Source organism: Pristiophorus japonicus, chromosome 13, assembly GCF_044704955.1.
Source record: "Pristiophorus japonicus isolate sPriJap1 chromosome 13, sPriJap1.hap1, whole genome shotgun sequence".
In the NCBI taxonomy this organism is placed as follows: Eukaryota; Metazoa; Chordata; class Chondrichthyes; family Pristiophoridae; genus Pristiophorus; species Pristiophorus japonicus.
The window spans coordinates 136,727,157-136,747,323 of NC_091989.1; the positions used below are offsets into that span (position 1 = coordinate 136,727,157).

Here is a 20,167-nt window from a genome sequence, read left to right on the forward strand (position 1 = left end):
TAAGTTCAGGACCCTAGTTTCTGAATTAACTGTGTCACTCTCCATCTTAATAAAGAATTCTACCATATTATGGTCACTCTTCCCCAAGGGGCCTCGCACAACAAGATTGCTAATTAGTCCCTTCTCATTACACATTACCCAGTCTAGGATGGCCAGCTCTCTGGTTGGTTCCTCAACATATTGGTCGAGAAAACCATCCCTAATACACTCCAGGAAATCCTCCTCCACCGCATTGCTACCAGTTAGGTTAGCCCAATGAATAAATAGATTAAAGTCACCCATGATTACTGCTGTACCTTTACTGCACACATCCCTTATTTCTTGTTTGATGCTGTCCCCAACTTCACTACTACTATTTGGTGACCTGTACACAACACCAACTAGCATTTTCTGCCCTTTGGTATTCCGTAGCTCCACCCATACCGATTCCACATCATCGAAGCTAATGTCCTTCCTTACAATTGCATTAATTTCCTCTTTAACCAGCAGTGCCACCCCGCCTCCTTTTCCTTTCTGTCTATCCTTCTTAAATGCTGAGTACCCCTGGATGTTGATTCCCAGCCTTGGTCACCCTGGAGCCATGTCTCCGTGATGCAAATCACATCATACCCGTTAACTGCTATCTGCGCAGTTAATTCGACCACCTTATTCCAAATACTCCTCGCATTGAGGCACAGAGCATTCAGGCATATCTTTTTAACACTCTTTGACCCTTTAGAATTCTGCTGTAAAGTGGCACTTTTTGTTTTTTGCCTTGGGTTTCTCTGCCCTCCACTTTTACTATTCTCCTTTCTATCTTTTGCTTCTGTCAGCATTTTATTCCCCTCTGTCTCCCTGCATAGGTTCCCATCCCCCTGCCATATTAGTTTAACTCCTCCCAAACAGCACTAGCAAACACTCCCTCGAGGACATTGGTTCCGGTCCTGCCCAGGTGCAGACCGTCTGGTTTGTACTGGTCCCACCTCCCCCAGAACTAGTTCCAATGTCCCAGGACAAGTGCAGCAGATGCCCGGACAAGTAGCAGGAGAGGTAAGAGAGGTGGGGGGGGGAAGCTTTTCGGGTATAGTTAGGTGCGGGGGAAAGGACCGGGAGACCACTCGGCCAGGGCTACATACGGGATAGCGGACCAGGAGGCGCTTCGGCCTGGGATAGGAGCGAGGATCAGCACCGGCATCGGGGGGGGGGGGGGGGGGGGGGAACACATTAATAATTTAATGGAGATACGTTGCTGTAATGTATTTGTGCTTGTGAAGTTGCTGCAATGTTTAATGTATGTTTCACTTTCCAGCCTCAGCCCGCTTTGTGTCCATGGTTACCATGGCAACCCGATTTTTTTGGCGCAGATCAAGGCTCCACCCCCAAAATTAAAGGACAGGCTAGGCTGCACCAAAATGAAGAAATCAAACGGGGAAACTTGGAACATTTTTTTTTACGTACTTGGGCCCCAAGTAAAAGGCCGTAACTCTTCAAGTACGGCAAAAAAAAGCTTCAGGGAAAATTGAGCCCAATGAATTTTAATCCAATTATGAGTTCTCTCAAGTGTGTCCGATCCTTCATCAGAGCAAAGCAGAGTTTCCTACTGGGCCCTTCAGTAATTACCAGTATCACTCAGCACTAATTTCTCCAGTGGAGTTGATTTTCACTGGCTGTGAATGAGCGCTATGAGGTGTACACCTTTTTATCTTTTGGACTCTCACGCAGAATTCTTTTTTACGCATGCTGACTGCAATAATTCATTTCTACAAACAGACCCTATCTCCTTATGACCTGAAATGTGAAATGATGACACTTTAAGACACACTTGCCTGAATTTTCCCCTAATAAAAGGTGTGGCTTTGGAGTGGGGGGCAGTTAAAGTGTTAAAAATGGGATTCCCAACCGGATCCTGCCCACTTCCAGTTTTACTGGAGATAAGACAGGAGCAAGGCTGAGGTGGTGGGCAACCAATCCACTCCCAGGGGGCATTACCTCAATTTAAATATTGTAATAAGGTTGGAATCCTCTTCTTACCCATTCATTTTGCGTTTAATTGCTTATGGACAGATTTCACACAATTCATGAAACCCGGCAGTTAAACAGAGGCGGACACTACTGCATCCAGGAGGTAAATGGCATTATATCTACTTCCTGGATCCAGGGTCCCGACCATACCTACCCCCCCCCCCCACCCCAACCCCCAGCGATCGGAACCTCATCTCCCATGCCTTCGATCATCTGACCAGATCCCCCCACCACTGCGCCACCCCCCCCTGGCCACGAACGATGACGATGAGGCCGGCCACGATCTTATGGTGGCTGGCCCTGATCCTCTCCCCCGCGCCCCCCGCTATCCCTGGCCGAATTCCCTCCCCCAATCCCCAACCACTGCTGATGCTCTCTTCATTCCCCCTGCGATTCCCGACCTCTACCGATGCTCACTCCCCCCTCCCGATCCCCGACCCCTGCCGATTGCCGATCCACCCTTCCTGCAATAACTCCACTGGACCGGACCCTCGCTTCTGAGGCTTATTCACCCGCAGTCAGCCAGCCAGCCTCTCTATCTAGCTGGCTACAGGCAGCAATCCCTGGTCTCACATTCAAATCAGGCCCTGCTGTTAAAGTCGGCAGGGATGGCGGAAAACCTGGCATCCCAGGTTTCCTGCCCACCCCCAACCTGCCTACCTGGGGAAAATTCTGGCCAGTTGTGTGGCAGGGCAAACAATGAAACACTTTTTACCATTTAATATGTACACTGGAAGAAGTATGGGTTGCCCTGGTTACTCCTCTAACCTCTCTGAAATTTGTGGAAATGAACCACTTGGACAGACCAGCCACTCAGAATAAAAACTACTCATTAGTTTCTATTAACAGACCAAAATAATACAGAAGAAAAATGGATTCATCTGCAGAATGAATACAGTAAGAGGATACTGTGGGGTTGAATTCACATGGGGGTTATGGTTTCGTCGTTTCTCTGGGGTTTCTGCTGAAGTTATGGTTGGAGATCGGAAGAACCCCTGCAGAAATTATCATTGTTGATTTCTCACCAAAACAATTTCAAAACAATAAAGGCTTAAAATAAATTAGCAGCTTTCTTCAGTGTCAAGTTTTACATGAGGGAAGTACTCCAGTCCTACAGCAAGGAGGGAACTGACAAGTCAGCAAGGGGTTATATATCTCTCTCCCCTTTAATCCAGGCTGGAACAGAAAATGAAAAGAAGTATTTCCAGAATTAATTAAAACTATCCATCAAAATAGAATTCAAAGACACAAAGGCTGCCTGTGAGGTTTCCTAATTCAATTTTCATATATTTAGAAAAAGGCAACACTCCTTTATTGGGCGTGCCTTCCCGGGTAGCTGGCAATACAAATAACGGCTTGTCATTTGCAATCAGATAGCAGCTAATGGGTAGCCCAGTGAACTTTGCCAATCAACTAGGTGGACTCGGCATCTACCATCATTTGTTAGGCAAGATTACCAATTCAGACATAAACACCATTAGCCAATGAAATGATTCACCTTGAAGAGAGCCTGTCTATCACCTTCCCCCAATACAAAGAAGACTCAATTGAGCCACACATTCCCCAATCAGAACATTTACATAGAAACAGGAGTAGGCCATTTAGACCCTCAAATCTGTTTCACCATTCATTGAGATCATGGTTGATCTGCAACCTAATTCCATATACCCGTCTTTGCCCCATATCCATTAATACCTTTGGTTAACAAAAATCTATCAATTTCAGATTTAAAAGTAATATTTGACCGAGCATCAATTGCCTTTTGCAGAAGAGAGTTCAACATTTCTACCACCTTTTGCATGCAGAAGTGTTTCCTAACTTCACTCCTGAAAGGCTTGGCTAATATTTTAGACCATGACCCCAATGCTAGCCGCCCCAACTAGGAGAAATAGTTTATCTCTGTCTACCTTAAAATGTCCCCTTAATATTTTGAAAACTTCGATCCAATCACCCCTTACCTGTCTAAATTCCAGGGAATACAACCCTAGTTTGTGTAATCTCTCCTCATAATTTAACCCTTGGAGTCTAGGTATCATTCTGGTATATCTACACTGCACTCCTCCAAGGCCAATATATCCTTCCTAAGATGTGGTGCCCAGAACAGCTCGCAGTACTCCATCTTTTTTCTAACCAGGGCTTTGTATATGTAGAGATACTGATGATCAGAGAGATTTGTCACAAAAGTCCATTCTGACCTGTTGAACGAATACCAACTGGTACATCACTAATACTTCAAAGCTACTTATATTATTAATTCAGCACTCAAACTATTAGCAAGACATATAATAAGTTGCCCTTGAAACATTTGTTCTACCTGCACCAATACTGTACTTCACATTAGGAATCTGCCTTTCACGCATCGAGTGAGTTACCATTTTCCTTGGAGATAAATTTTAATACCCGTCGGTTGAACTTTCTGCTCATCGGGGATACAAGTGATACTTTCCCCCATGAAGTAATGGATGATTTTTGATTCTGCCATGCATGTTTGGAATTTTGACCACAGACAGAATCTCAGAATGGGATTTCCTGCAATGTTGTTGTGGTGGTGACTTTGATCTAATTACTCATCAAAGATGGTATTACTGTCTATGACTCTCTTGCCTCCGCCCGCACCGCCCCCCCCCCCCAACTCCACGGTAATTCCGATCACTAGTGCTCAGAAACAGGGTAGAATACATATTGGTAGTAATTTTGGCAGAAGCTGTATTACGATGAAAAAAATTAAGTTGTATTTCAGTTGCACTAACTGTGCTACAGCACAGATGTTAATGGCCATCAGGAAGTTGTGTCAAGCATTGTGTAAGTGTTTTTGCTAAACTCTGGTCCAGAGGCCAAGTGACCAATCTGCTTTGAGGCTTCTTTCTATGCTACTCTGTAACTTGCCACGAGAAATTTTACAAACAATTTTCACTTCCATTGGTCTTCACTCTCTGCATTTCGTGACAATCTAGCCTGAATAATAAGTTGCTCTGCATGGGATTTGCAGGTGCAAAACCGTGATTGAAGACTGTATAGTTATACATCAGCTTGCTACAAAACCTGTCTGCCACCCGCAACCCTCAGTCGTGTTGTTAAACCAGAGCCGAAAAATGATGACGAATAAAATACAGCTTCCAGCACTGCTACATAATCTGTGTTCTTTCAGTCATGAAGATTCTCAGAGCACACTCTTGCTTATAGTCTGTAACATGACTCCTGACATTTTACTTCATTCTGAACATACTTAATTATTTTTCATAATTAATTCATATGATTGTTGTTACTCAGCAATCTTATCAGGCATTATTAACTAATTCCTGACAATTATTTTGCGATAAATTCTGTTGGCAATTTATTTGATAATTATCAAAAAAACTGCTCTAAAAACTTGACACTTGTGAATATAAAGACTGATGCTGTATATTTTTGAAGTTGTCATAGATCTAAGTGAGAATGTGATACACAAGTGTTTGTACAGATAATTATCATTGATTTTAGAATTGATTTTAATTATGATGGCTTTTTAACGTGATGTATCTTAATGCTGTAATTATATGTCGACCTTCACGTTACAATAAAAATCAACATAATGGCCTGCAATTAGGATTTGTTAGGTGGATGAATAAACTGGACAATTTCTCCATCCATCCCTAATATCCTAGTATTTTATTGTGGGGTTGGTAAACTGATAAGCTACTCTTTGTAGCTAGGAAGCTAAGTGATAGTAAGGGAGCTCAAATTGATAGGAAATCCATTACACAGAATAATGTTTGAAATCCATTTCAAGTCAAATACCATCATACTCAAAAAAAATCTTACATAGACAAAGCCATGCGTAAATACAAACATGATCAAAGCATGTTTAGAAGAATTTTCAGCTATCAAAAGTGTTGTGTATCTGTAAAGCATGCACTCCCATGTTTCCGCCATCCCAGCATCACTTGGGAGCACTGTATATAAGCCGGCCTCTAAGGCATGTTCCTCACTCTGGAGTGTCTTAATAAAGACTGAGGTCACTGTTACTTTAACCTCCCTATGTTCAGTCTCAACTGTGTTAGGAACACAATAACTGGTGACGAGTATACGAATCCAATGCAAAGCTGCAGCAAACCGTGGGCATCCTGGAGAAGTTCTCGGAGGGTGAGGACTGGGAAGCCTATGTCGAACGGCTAGACCAGTACTTTGTAGCCAACAAGCTGGATGGAGAAGGAAGCGCTGCAAAAAGGAGAGCGGTCTTCCTCGCGGTCTGCGGGACACCGACCTACAGCCTCATGAAGAATCTTCTGGCTCCGGTGAAACCCACAGATAAGTCGTATGAGGAGCAGTGTACACTGGTTCGGGAGCATCTTAACCCGAGGGAGAGCGTGCTGATGGCGAGGTATCGGTTCTACACGTGCCAGCGATCTGAAGGTCAGGAAGTGGCAAGCTACGTCGCCGAGCTAAGGCGACTTGCAGGACAATGTGAGTTTGATGGCTACCTGAAGCAGATGCTCAGAGACTGTTTTGTACTGACCATTGGGCACGAGACCATCCTACGAAAACTTTTGACTGTAGAGACACTGATCCTCAGTAAGGCCATTGCGATAGCACAGGCGTTTATGTCCATCAGTGATAACACCAAACAAATCTGTCAGCACACAAGTGCGAGCAATGTTCATAAATTAACTGAAACTGTGTTTGCGAGCAGAAATGTACAGGGTAGAAACCACGAGTCTGCAACTGCCAGCAGGCCTCAGGTGACCCAGATGACTCAGAGTCCGCAACAGAGGATGAATGCAAGGCAATTCACACCTTGTTGGCGTTGTGGAGGCTTCCATTCAGCCTATTCATGCTGCTTCAAGGGTATGTTTGCAAGAGCTGTGGAACAATGGGGCACCTCCAACGAGCTTGCAGACGAGCTGCAAGCTCTGCAAAACCTGCTAACCACCACGTGGCAGAGGAAGATCGGTCCATGGTGGATCAAAGCAATTTCGAGCCTCAGAGAGAGGAGGCAGATGCTGAAGTACACGGAGTGCACACATTTTCGACGAAATGTCCACCTATAATGCTAAATGTAAAATTGAATGGCTTACCCATAGACATGGAACTGGACACTGGCGCTAGCCAATCCATCATGAGTAAAAAGATGTTTGAAAGGCTGTGGTGCAACAAGGCGCTCAGACCAGCCCTGAGCCCCATCCACATGAAACTGAGAACGTACACCAAAGAGCTCATCACTATCCTGGGCAGCGCCATGGTCAAGGTCACCTACAAGGGCATGCTGCATGAACTGCCACTCTGGATTGTCCCAGGCGATGGTCCCACACTGCTCAGAAGGAGCTGGCTGGGCAAAATTCGTTGGAACTGGGATGACATACGAGCGCTATCACATGTCGATGAGGCCTCATGTACCCAGGTTCTTAACAAATTTCCTTCCCTTTTTGAGCCAGGCATTGGAAACTTTTCCCGGGTGAAGGTGTGGATCCACTTGGTCCCAGAGGCACGACCCATTCACCACAAGGCGCGAGCGGTACCTCACATGATGAGGGAGAGAATGGAAATCGAGCTGGACAGGCTGCAATGCGAGAGCATCATCTCCCCAGTGGAATTCAGCGAGTGGGCCAGCTCGATTGTTCCAGTACTCAAAAGTGATGGCACGGTCAGGATTTGCGGCGATTATAAAGTAACTATTAATCGTTTCTCGCTACAGGACCAATATCCACTACCTAAGGCAGACGACCTATTTGCGACGTTGGCAGGAGACAAGACGTTCACCAAGCTTGACCTGACTTCGGCCTACATGACGCAGGAACTAGAGGAGTCTTTGAAGGGCCTCAACTGCATCAACATGCACAAGGGACTGTTCATCTACAACAGATGCCCGTTTGCAATTCGGTTGGCTGCAGTAATCTTCCAGAGAAACATGGAGACCCTACTCAAGTCGGTACCATGCACGACGGTTTTTCAGGACGACATATTGGTCACGGGTCGGGACACCGTCGAGCACCTACAAAACCTGTAGGAGGTCCTCCAGCGACTGGATCGTGTAGGGCTGCGGCTGAAGAGGTCGAAATGTGTTTCCATGGCAACAGAAGTGGGGAGAAAGATCGCGGCGGATGGCATTCAACCCGCAGACGCCAAGACAGAGCCTATCAGGAACGCGCCCAGGCCACAGAACGTCACGGAGCTGTGGTCGTTCCTGGGACTCCTCAGCTATTTTGTTAACTTCTTACCAGGGTTAAGCACCCTCTTAGAGCCCCTACATGTGTTATTGAGTAAAGGTGAGAACTGGGTATGGGGAAAAAAACAAGTGATTGCTTTTGAGAAAGCCAGAAACATTTTATGCTCCAACAAGCTGCTTGTGTTGTATAACCCATGTAAAAGACTTGTGCTAGCATGTGATGCATTGTCGTACGGAATCGGGTGTGTATTACAACAAGCTGACATTGCGGAGAAGTTGCAACCTGTCGCCTATGCCTCCGAGAGGGCCTACAGCATGATTGAGAAAGAGGCATTAGCGTGTGTGCTCGGGGTAAAGAAAATGTATCAGTACCTGTTTGGCCTCAAATTTGAGCTGGAAACCGATCAAAAGTCCCTCATATCCCTGTTCGCTGAAAACTAGGGGATAAATATTAATGCCTCAGCCCGCATACAAAGGTGGGCACTCGCGCTATCAGCGTATAACTATACCATCCGCCACAGGCCAAGCGGATGCTCTCAGTCGGCTACCATTGCTCACCATGGGGGTGGAAATGGCGCAGCCTGCAAACTTGTTGATGGTGGCGCAGCCCGCAGACTTGTTGATGGTCATGGAAGCATTTGAAAATGATAAATCACCTGTCACGGCCCGCAAGATTAGGACTTGGACCAGCCAAGATCCTCTGCTGTCCCTAGTAAAAAAAACTGTGTACTGCATGGGAGTTGGGCCAGCATCCCCATTGAAATGCAAGAGCTAATCAAGCCGTTTTAGCGGCGAAAGGACGAGCTGTCCATTCAGGCAGACTGCCTGTTGTGGGGTAACCGCGTAGTGCTACCCAAAAAGGACAGGGAGACATTTATTGCGGATCTCCACACCACAAACCCGGGTATAGTAATGATGAAAGCGATAGCAAGATCCCACCTGTGGTGGCCCGGTATTGACTCTGACTTAGAGTCCTGTGTACGACAATGCAGCGTGTGTACTCAGTTGAGCAACGCGCCCAGAGAGGCACCACTAAGTTTGTGGTCCTGGCCCTCCAGACCATGATCGAGGATCCATGTCGACTATGCGGGCCCGTTTCTCGGTAAAATGTTCCTGGTGGTGGTGGATGCTTTTTCAAACTGGATTGAATGTGAAATAATGTCGGGGAGCACCACCACCGCCACCATTGAAAGCCAAAGGGCCATGTTTGCCATCCATGGCCTGCCTGACATACTGGTCAGTGACAACGGGCCACGTTTCACCAGTGTCGAATTTAAAGAATTCATGACCCGCAATGGGATCAAACATGTCACCTCGGCCCTATTCAAACCAGCCTCCAATAGGCAGGCAGAGCGGGTAGTACAAACCATCAAACAGAGCCTTAAACGAGTCACAGAAGACTCACTCCAAACCCGCCTGTCCCGAGTACTGCTCAGCTACCGCACTAGACCCTACTCGCTCACAGGGGTGCCCTCGGCTGAGCTACTCATGAAAAGGACATTTAAAACCAGACTCTCGCTGGTTCACCCCAACCTGCGTGATCAGGTAGAGAGCAAGCGGCAGCAACAAAATGTAAGATGGTCGCGCCACTGTGTCACAAGAAATTGATCTGAATGACCCTGTATATGTGCTAAACTATGGACATGGTCCTAAGTGGATCGTGGGCACGGTGATAGCTAAAGAAGGGAGTAGGGTGTTTGTAGCCAAACTAGACAATGGACAAATTTGCAGAAAGCACCTTGACCAAACGAGGCTGCAGTTCACCGACTGCCCTGAACAACCCACAGCAGACACCACCTTTCTCGAGCCCACAACACACACTCAAAGGATCAACGACATCACTCCGGACCAGGAAATCGAACCCATCGCGCCCAACAGCCCAGCAAGGCCAGGATCACCTAGCAGCCCTGCAGGGCCAACAACACGCCAGCCCAGCGAGGACACAGCCAACACACCAGAACAGACATTCGTACCGAGGCAGTCCACCATGGAAAGAAAGGCTCCCGACCACTTCACCTTGTAAATATTTTCACTTTGACTTTGGGGGGGAGTGATGTTGTGTATCTGTAAAGCATGCACTCCCATGTTTTTGCCATCCCAGCATCCCATGGGAGCACTGTATATAAGCCAGCCCCTAAGGCCTGTTCCTCACTCTGAAGTGTCTTAATAAAGACTGAGGTCACTGTTACTTTAACCTCCCTGTGTTCGGTCTCAACTGTGTTAGGAACACAATAAAACGTACCTTATCATTTGAAAATAAACGTCCACAGCATGAATCTTTGCCACAGGTAAAGCCTTTCTGCCAATAAAACAGGATTCTTACATACTTAAAAATTTATTTCCATGGGATCAAAAATTTTTTCAAACAACTTGGGAAACATTAATTGAGAATTAGTTTCACTTCCAGAATTCAGAGTTCAAAATGTGTTCAGGTTTCCAAAAGACAAATCTCTCTGGACAGGGCATGCCTGCAACATCAATTGTTACCATTGATTGTTGTGGGATCAAAGATGTGTAAAGTTAGGATGAACAAACAGGAAGGCTCACACAAGCTATCACTTGTTTTGAAAAGTCAATTAAATCCATCCCAGTCATTCAGGCACTTAACCTTCAGCATGCTGAAACAAAGATAGATCTGGGATTGGCCCGGAAATTGAGGTCAGTAGCGAAGCAAAGGCGTTCACCATTGCCCTGAAGTAAGTTTCATGCAAAGATCTCGCGATCTCTGTCGAAAATTTTGCGTTTTCCAATGGGTAGTTGAAATCAATGGAAGTTAATTGGGATTCCCAGCGAAGAGCTATTGTAAAGTCAACAAGCTGACTAAGCAGCCAATCAAAACGCAAAATTCTCACAGACAGCGAACCAAGAAGCAGGTAAGCGCCTAAAATTCTAACTTTTAAAAAATGTTAGAGAGAGCAAAACAAAGATTGGGGTTCTCACATGGGGAAAAGGCACCCCTGAAATAAAGATGGGCAAACTTCTTTAAAAATTATTTTAAAAATTAAAATGGATAAATTTTTATTAAAATGGTTAAATTTGATTCTGCAAAATATAAAAATTAGTTTTTTCGGGGCCCTAACCTTTGTTTAGAAGTCAATATGCTGTTCAAACTCCAGTTACACCTAATCACTTTGGGTCTAACTTTTAATGGAGTATTTAGCAGCATACTTACTGCAGAGGAGTAGAAGTTTTCATTAGTTTCCCTGATTTAAGTGATTTCATTGATCGCTGGTTCGGCATGGGGGGCGGGGGGAGGGGACAGCCTGTGGAGGTACAGTAAATGCCAGACCGCAATTTCAGGATTTCCACATTAGGCTGCACATGGCGCTAAATCCTGAGGTTGCGGTCAGTTTCAAAGGCAAAATGACAACGAACGCCGCCAGTTCGCCGTCATCGGGACCACAAATTCCAGGCCAATGTCTTCAAAATTAAAGTAGTGCGCTGTATGCTATCAGAGGAGAAATCACTATGCAGAATTTAGCAAGAGAAGGGTCAGAAAGAAGACAGAGAGTGACACCAAAACTGAGGAATTGCTAGCTCCACGGGATCAGCAGCCACAATCCGAATTAATTTACTGGAGAATCATTTCACGTAAACATCCACCCCCTACCCAACCCCCACACACTCTTCCCAGAACAATGTATAATGTTCTCAATGAACTGATGCATGAAATCTATTGCCACCATGCGCTGACCTTCACCCCAGGCACCATGCATGTACGGCCATTCATCTCCTGCGGCCAGTAGCTGCCAGCTGTGGAATATTCTTTTGCGCTGCTGCACTGGATATCCTGTCCACTTAGCGCACCCAAACCTAATCCATGGTCCAATCTTTGCTGGAGGCGTTGCATAATTATTTAGATGAGGGGGAAATATTGAGAGCTTCCCCCTTACACCTGAGGCCCCACTACCCCTGTAACGGCCCATATATATTAATATATATTGATAAATTGTTGAATTTCCCTCAACAACTCATCTTCATTGTCTTTAATGATCTTGTTATATTGATAGGGTAATATATATCCAGTGGTGACACTGCTATGTATGCAGCTTTGAATCACCATGGTCATTAGAACCAGTACTGTGAAGGCATTTTGACTTCAACCTAAAGTTGATTTATCGATTATATCTAAAGGTAGTAAGGCTACTGTACCGTAAAAAAATATTGTTTTCTTTGGGTTCTAATAGTACATTTTGTAAGGATATCCTCAAATGAAGTTCAATAAGAGGTTCTGCTTCAGTTTGGCTGAATTGAACAAATTTGAATGCATTTCATTTTCTGGTCTACCTTGAGTTTGCCCGTAGACCTGGAGCTGGTTGCCACTTAAATTTAGTAGTCTCATTTGTCATGCTTATCTTTCCCTGCTACAACTGCACTTTCCATTGGCTGATCACAGAAAGGCATTAGTGATTTATTTGTGGGTTGTTCACACTCTGCACTGTCCTTATTCTCAAGTTCCTACCTAAAGCAGGATGTATGGAAACAATAGGTCTTGTGGGAGAACAATTAGGGATGTAATTTCTAACAAACCATAATTATTGGTTCAGTGTTACAATAAAAAAGACAGAAAAATTAGACTGGGTGCTACATTTTAAATACAGGCCTGAAGAAACAGAATGTACAATGTACAAATTAGAAAAGGATCATTTAATTATCTGGGTCAGGCCACATGTAGTGTGCTAAGAGTTGACACAGTAAATGTGAAAATAATTGATCTTTAACTGAAGATTTACTGCAGGCATGCTTTCAATATGCTCTGTTTTATAAAATTAGTCCAGAGGGTGAGATGGAATAGTTACAGAAAAATTACAACTATATATCTGCTAAAAATGATAATCGATTACATTTACAAATGCAAAGTGTAACTAATGTCCATGTAAACTTTAGGGGCCGAATTTGGTTGCCACCCATTTCTCAGCGGCCTCCGGGCGACACCTATCTTTTTGGCACCCGCTGCCGCCAGGTCCCGTCGGGAGATGCTTTCGGCTCCGTTGTGTGGGCGGCAGCGGCAGGCACTGGCAGTCACCGAGCGGTAGTGGGAGTGAGCGGCCGGCGTCATCAGTGTGCAGCAGTTGGAGGCCTCGCCACTCAGGGATCTTCAGAGGGCCTCCAATGCGCATGCGCGAGACTTTGCGTTGTTTTTGGTAGTTTTTTTGCCTCCGACTTGTCATCATTTCGGGGCAGTTTGAGGCTGATTGTTGCACTGCACATGCGCATAAAGGCACACCACTTTATTCCACCTATGAGTGGGAGAGGGGAGAGGAGAGAGGAGAGAGGAGAGAGTTGGCATTTGAGAGGAGAGAGTTGGAGGTTGGAGAGGAGAGAGTTGGAGGTTGCAGAGGGGGCAGTCTGAGTTGCAGAGGGGGCAATCAGAGAAATTGAGACACACAAACTGTTGAACAGCCATTCGTTTCATCATTGACGATGAGTGGCCATAAATCAGCAATGAAGACTGGCAAAACCAGGCCCAGAATTCCATAGTTTAATGAGGAGTATTTGGAGGAACTCATGACGGAGGTGGAGTGCAGGTACAAAGACCTCACCCGGGATAGTCATGGTAAGCCTCCACCACTCAATACCGACGTATTTGGAGAGAGATCGCTGAGATCGTGTCTTCAATGGGCAAAGTTGAGCGGGTTGCGGCCCAATGCCGGAAACATTGGAACGATTTGGTGGCAGCAGCAAGAGTGAGAAAAAATGTATTCGTCTCCTCCTGTCCACGCCAAAAGGGTTGTGCGCCAGATGTGTGTGGGGGGGAGGGGGGCATCAGCAAAGGGGCTAAAGGCTGCAATGTTTCTTTGTGCAGAAGAAAAACATATCCAAGGCAGCAAGCCTGCATGGGACGGGAAGGGGACCAGCAGAGGTGGTTGAATTGAGCAGGCTGGAGGAACATGCATTGGCATTGGTGGGTGAGCGTGCCTTGCAACCACAATGGTTGATGCAGATCCGGTGCTACAGCATGGTAAGGTTATACTAATCTGTGGTCTGAGCCATGCTCATGGCATGAAAGTTTATGCATTGTTAAGACACTCGTGGTTTGCTGCACAATTTGTTGCCCAGTATTGGTGTGACCGTGTAGAGATGCAACTCCTTGCTGGCAGAATGTGAGATGGCACGGCGCACATCTCAACTTGACCAGCACCTCCCACGCCCCCACCCTGCAGACTGATATGTCATCCTCTACTTGCAGATGTTGACCCGAACAGCACGGATCAAGGCACACCATCGATCTCTGGCCTTCAGAGAAGCCGTCAGACCCCAATGCCTCCCGACGTCACCCCCCAGCCCAAGACAGCGGATCCCTCCTCCACCACCACCGTCCCCCCCCGCCCCCCCCACCCCGATCACCCATTTCCACTGCACCCAATTCGACCACCCTGAGCCACGAAGAAGAGGAGAGAGAGGAGGGAGAAGGGCCCGTCTTTGAGCCCCCTGAGCTCTAGGAGCAGGAACAGGATGACAGCAGCCTCTTGCCATGTGAACCAGGTGTCAGCAGAACCTCGGCCCCCGAGTTCCTGGGGTTTGGAACGGATTCCACACTGGCAAGCTCAACCAAGTGCAGAGGCCGTGGCGCGAAGGCAAGCAAGGCACCAGAACCCACCAGGAGCGAGCAACCACCTGAGGATCCACCACGGCTCTCTGCAAATCTGGAGCTGGTCCAGCTATCACGGACAAGCGTGCAGATAGGTCCCGATATGCTCCAGACCATGACTGGGATAGCTGCCAGCATGGCCACCTTCACCCAGCAGCACGATGACCAGATGGACCGTCTCATCATTGTGTTGGAGCACACAACCGAGAGCGTTGGGGCGATGAGGCAAGAGATGGCTTCTGGACGTGCAATGCAAGCCCCTGACCCCACACCCTCAAAGCAGACAGGTCCAGAGAAGCAGGAGATCCCGGCGCCTTCGACCACACCCCCTGCCTTCTCACCAAGACGCACACGTCTGTAGACATCCCGCTGCCCTCCAGCACAACCTTGTCAACTAGAGACAAAAAGGGGAAGGGAAGCGGGACGGCGTGGTGCAGGTGGGGCAGGGAAGAGGAGCTTGGGCATCGCTTTAAAAGGGGGGAAGAGAGGTGGTGGTGTCGGGTAGAGGGGTGGGTGTTGGTGGTGTAAATGTTTGTAAATGTAATAATGTTATGTAACCTTTGTTATTGTGCACTTGTAAATACACTCACATTGTTGACCCTCTCTTTCCTTGCAGTACAAAGAAAGACACAAGGCGATAGTGACAGTCTAGTCATTGAAACCTCAACGGTAGGCCACTGAGTCACTGCTGCGCTTGTCTCTTGCTGTGTTCTGTTGACCGTAGTCCTTCCTCAGTTTGGTCTGTAATCGCGCTGCCTCTAAAGTTGAACAGTGTGACTTTATACCCTTTTCCTCCCATACAAACGTTGCCAGAGTCTACAGCTGTCTCAGCTTACAATAGATCATTCGAACCCTGACCCTCTCACCCTCTGTGATATGTAGTGCTTCCCTGAGAACATCTTGAAGGACTGTGTCACAGAATTAATTAATCAGCTTGGATGGACAAAGTGTGACTTTTCACTTATTCATAATTATTTTGTCTTCGCCATTGGGCTTCTCAATGAAGGTCTTTCAGCAAGGTCAAAGAAGAAAGTTTCCATCAGCCTGGACACATTTCAGTCGCTTTTATCACGTCCAAATTAAAAATGACCATCAGCAATAAAGTAAAGCAACGTCCACCGAACTTTTTTCCAGCAGTCCCACTCATGATGGTCCAGTATCTGCACCATAGCCACGATGTGCAGCGCTGCAGCACTCGGAGCCCTGCTCCCTGCCGCCCGACTCACGGCCAGGTCACACCTGCTTTTTGCGAGCGGTCCTTCTAGCGGGCGGTAGGTCGATCTGAAACCGGCATCACTGACCAAAATGGCTGATTTGGGCGGGCAGCATGACGTCACACCGGCGGATCCCTCCGTGACCAATCTTGCGCCGTGCGGAACCTGGATGGCAGATGGCTGGTTCCAGAGGAATCGCCCAAAAAACATACATTCCCAGCGGATCCTCGGTGGCTGCGGGTGCAACCTGCATCAAATTCGGCCCCTTAGTCTTTACCCAATTATTTTTGGAAGTTTCTTTGATCAATTTAATGATGATGAATTATTAACTATCATTTGTACAAGTGCCTTACTGGCATACTAAGCCTAATCTGTTATTTTTCTATTGTGTGTGTAGGGGTGGTGGGTCTGTCAGCTTGCCTTCCTGACCAGAGTGGTTGTGAGTTGCTCCCACTCCCTGGTTTTCGAGCTTGGATTTATTAATCAGGGTGTGATAGAGTGCAGCAGACAATTGTTTTGTACAAAGAAGGTATGGGTTTTACTCAAGAAAGCAAATAACACAAATACACTCCAATAAAACAGTAAAATCTTACAAAAGGTTCTAAACGATAAGGAATACTTTATTACAGGTAATAAACACAATAGAAATACCTCCCACCTCCCACCTCCCACTCACTCTCTCTAGGTCAAACTCTAGGGCTCCAGGGATTCATGTTCACCAGATCCTTTCCTTTGACAGCTAGGGCTGTTTCGCGGTTTCGGCGTTCTTTGGTTATAGCCGGTTTGCCTTGTCGTACCCCAGACGTGGTAGAAGACCTCTGCTGCGTATTGAAGCCAGTTGGTGCGAGTTATTTTCTCCAATGTCGCGATGTTTCTTCCTGCGTTTTCTTGCCGTGTGCTCTCGATCTCATTGTTCCGAAGTGCTTGGTCAGAATAGAGATAGTTCGCTTGGTACGATAGGCCCTTAATTATACTCTGAGAGGCTGCTTAATCTTCGCGCCAAATCTAACGTTTCTCCCCTTTACGTTTTGCTGCCCAGCTAACTGAAACTTGATTAAGTGTTTTAATCTGGCCTTGATAGACTTTTCCAAGTTGATGAACTCCCAGCTATTGTTAAAGTTAGTTTCTGGTTTCGAGTTGCCTGTCTGGGTCCGAGATTTCTATGCAGGTCGGAAAGGTGATTAGCATTATGCATGTGTTGCATGGGCTCTGTGCTTGGACTAAAACTGTACTTCCTTGGGTCGATTGTTGAAATGTTAATGTCTTCTAGGGGATAGGTCTGAGGGTAAACAGTTCCCCAGACAATTTGATTAGCTCCAATATCCCCAGACAGTTTGATTAACTCCAATATCCAAACTGGATTTACAGGGATTGGTCCCACCCCTGGTCTTGCAGCCTTTTTTTTTCCTCATAGACCCAACACATGCCTTTTAAAATCCCACACGTGGTTAAAACTCGTAGATTTCTTCCATATGCATTTTAGGATCCTAAACCTTCTGTTTAATAGACCCAAATCGAATTTCCTTTTCAGTGAGTCCAAACACTGGGGGGTTTACACAAATTTTGGAATCTTACAGTCCCCCATTTGACACTGTTCGCCACAGAGTGTCATCCTAAGTGAACAAAATTCCTGATCCCCGAGAGCCAACCTTCCCCTGTAATTTACCTATCTAAAACCCGAAAGCATACATTCCCCTTTAAATGAGGTGTTCAGATAAATTCAGTCATTCCAAGTACATTACAGCATAGAGGGGGTCCAACGCCCCACCATTACTCACAAAAATACTCAGTAAAACACACACAGTACAAACTTTTTACAACACTTGACTTCTGTGTTTTTACAGCAGATGGAATCTAAACCGGACCTCACCAGGTGACTGTGATTTTTCCGCAGTGTTTTATCATATTTTGTGTTTCCCTCCCTGATATAATCCTTAAGTTCAGCAAGGGCTCGACCAGCACCCTCTGGTGCCGGGATCGATGACCTCTGCCCCGCACCCTGCAGGTAGTACACCATAAGTAATGAATAATCACGACCTGGCAGATAACTAAAACGTGGGAAGCTAGTCTGATCCCGGCAGGGACCTCTATATTCCTGAAAATGTCCCACCAGGGTGGAATTGTGATCTCCAAAATTTCGCCTCTATCTCAATTGTTTTTTGTTAGTATAGAAATGTTTCTGTGATACTTCTACAGCTTTCAGTAGGGCGGTAAGATGTTCGGGTAGAGGAGGGATTTCATAACCAAAATGTGCGACATAGTCTTGTAAATTTGTGAAATTGTTATTTACAGTGAGGTGAACAGTGGAGGGTTCAGGAATGGGAACAATCCATTCTTGGGCCATTGAACCTGCGCCACGGGTTTAAAACAAAAACTGCTTTCACTCAAATGTGTTGTTCATGTTGGTAGTGGGGCGCACTTGTGGTGACACAATATGTCCCACCTCCTATATATGTTACCTGTGGAGGAACATGGTCTAGTGCCATTACCTCCATGGTACAGTTGATAGACTGTGCTTTAAACCCGCATTGTGGTCTGGAGTAGGTGTTCAAGTGCTGGGGGCACAATATTACATGTGCGCCCCAGCTCCGGCACCCGGAGAGGTCAGTACCTGTCATAGCATGCTCCCACTTTATGAGATAGGGTGGGACCGCTGTGAAATGAACATGTGCACCTCCCTGAATTATCCCAATATTCTCCACCCTGTACATCGGCGTGGGTCGGGCTGTCCCACTCATAACCGACATCCTTACAACTATCCCCATGCTGGTATGGTTGGACCGCCCAAAATCTACTGGGACAGAGTAGGCTTCAGAAGCTAGACGGAGCTGACACGGGCTTAACGAATTACTAAACGGGTGGAGGGCTGCGAGGTGCTTGTTGCTGATCCAATTCCCCGTACAGCACACACACCTCATTCCTAGCAGCCTGGTCCGAGGCATTCCTGTCCTTCTGTATAAGTGCATTTACTGTTTTTGCGTGTCTTTCCAGCTCAGCAATAATCTCCTTTAAATGGACCGTCATAGCCTGGTCCTTGTGTAGCTCTAAGCCTACCACTGTGTTCTCTTCCCTTAGGATCTTCTGTAGTTGGTTTATTAGACCATTTATTTGCATTTGCAGTTCCATATCGTTCATGCTATTTATCACAGCGGATCCTGTATTATATGTAGTGAAAATATCGTTCCAGGTTCCCCTCCTTTGTCTCCCCTCCTTTGTCGCCCATAGTGTTCCCAGCGTAGAGTTTGTATAAATCCGCTTTGTCTACGTTACCAAAATCTAATTCGTAAAATTTCCTGAACATTTCTCTGAGTAGGGCCTGGTATAGCTGCTCTGTCTCCTTCGGGCACCATGCAGGTAATTGCATTTCTGTAAGGTTTCCTCGATGGCACCTCTGTGACCCGTAACACCCCCATTAGGGCGAGCAGGAGCAAGGCCCCACTCATCATTCGGTTCCTTCCCTGTCGGGACATAAAATAGATAGCCTTCAAAATAGATAGTTCTCTGGCTTGGCAAAGGTGATCCAGTTCTACAATCTTAAACTTACTTCTAAAATGATTAAATCCTAAAACTGAAACTACCAAAAATCTTAAAACACATTTAAATCATCAGAAACGCTATGTACATCCGCCGCCCGTCCCTGGGCGGCCAGGCTAATTCCTGTTCGGCCTCTGCCTTTTCCTGTCTCTGGGCAGCTTGTACATCTGGGTGTAAGGTGGTCTGTACCACAGGACCCGGAGAGTCCTTCTTAATGTAACTGGGGGTTTCCCTGAGTCCCAGATGATCGGGGGAATGGCCCCTCCTGTACTACAGCACACTATCCCCTTCTGTGTAGCTGCTCAGTTTATGTCCTACCCTGTGGGTTCCGCACAGCCTGAGGCCGCAGGCTGGGGACCCTTGACGTTCTCTTGGCCCACCGCTACCTCTCCTGTGAGTCCCTCACCGTTGAAGGCTGCAGGCTTGGGATCTCTATCCCTAGAATGATCCTTGACCCTGGGCGTTCTTTTATGGGCTGCAACCCTCCCGGTGCTGGACCACTGAAACTGGGGTGTTGGTGACCACGGTGTCTTTGGCCGTGGCGTACGGGGAGTCCTTCTTAGGGCTCCAGCTACTGAGGGTGCGTCCGAGTCCCAAACAATTGGGGGGATAGCCCCTCCAGTAATACAATTCACCGTCCCCATCTGTACAGTCTGTGAGTCTGCAACATCCCCTGTGGGCCTT

The 20,167-nt window shown here is 46.6% G+C and overlaps 1 protein-coding gene across 2 annotated transcripts in view; it reads left to right on the plus strand.

Moving 5' to 3' along the window:
* The window catches only part of LOC139278296 (uncharacterized), a 402,549-nt gene that overhangs the window by 142,273 nt on the left and 240,109 nt on the right, over positions 1-20,167 (plus strand). Inside the window, exons 1-2 of one of the 2 annotated variants that reach the window (XM_070896943.1) lie at positions 13,413-13,700; positions 15,352-15,404. The exons of the other annotated variant lie outside the window; for it this stretch is intronic. Of the exons in view, the coding sequence (XP_070753044.1) occupies positions 13,652-13,700; positions 15,352-15,404 (102 nt within the window). The 5' untranslated portion in view covers positions 13,413-13,651. Of the gene's footprint in view, positions 1-13,412; positions 13,701-15,351; positions 15,405-20,167 lie in introns of those variants that run through there. 2 annotated transcript variants of the gene reach the window in all.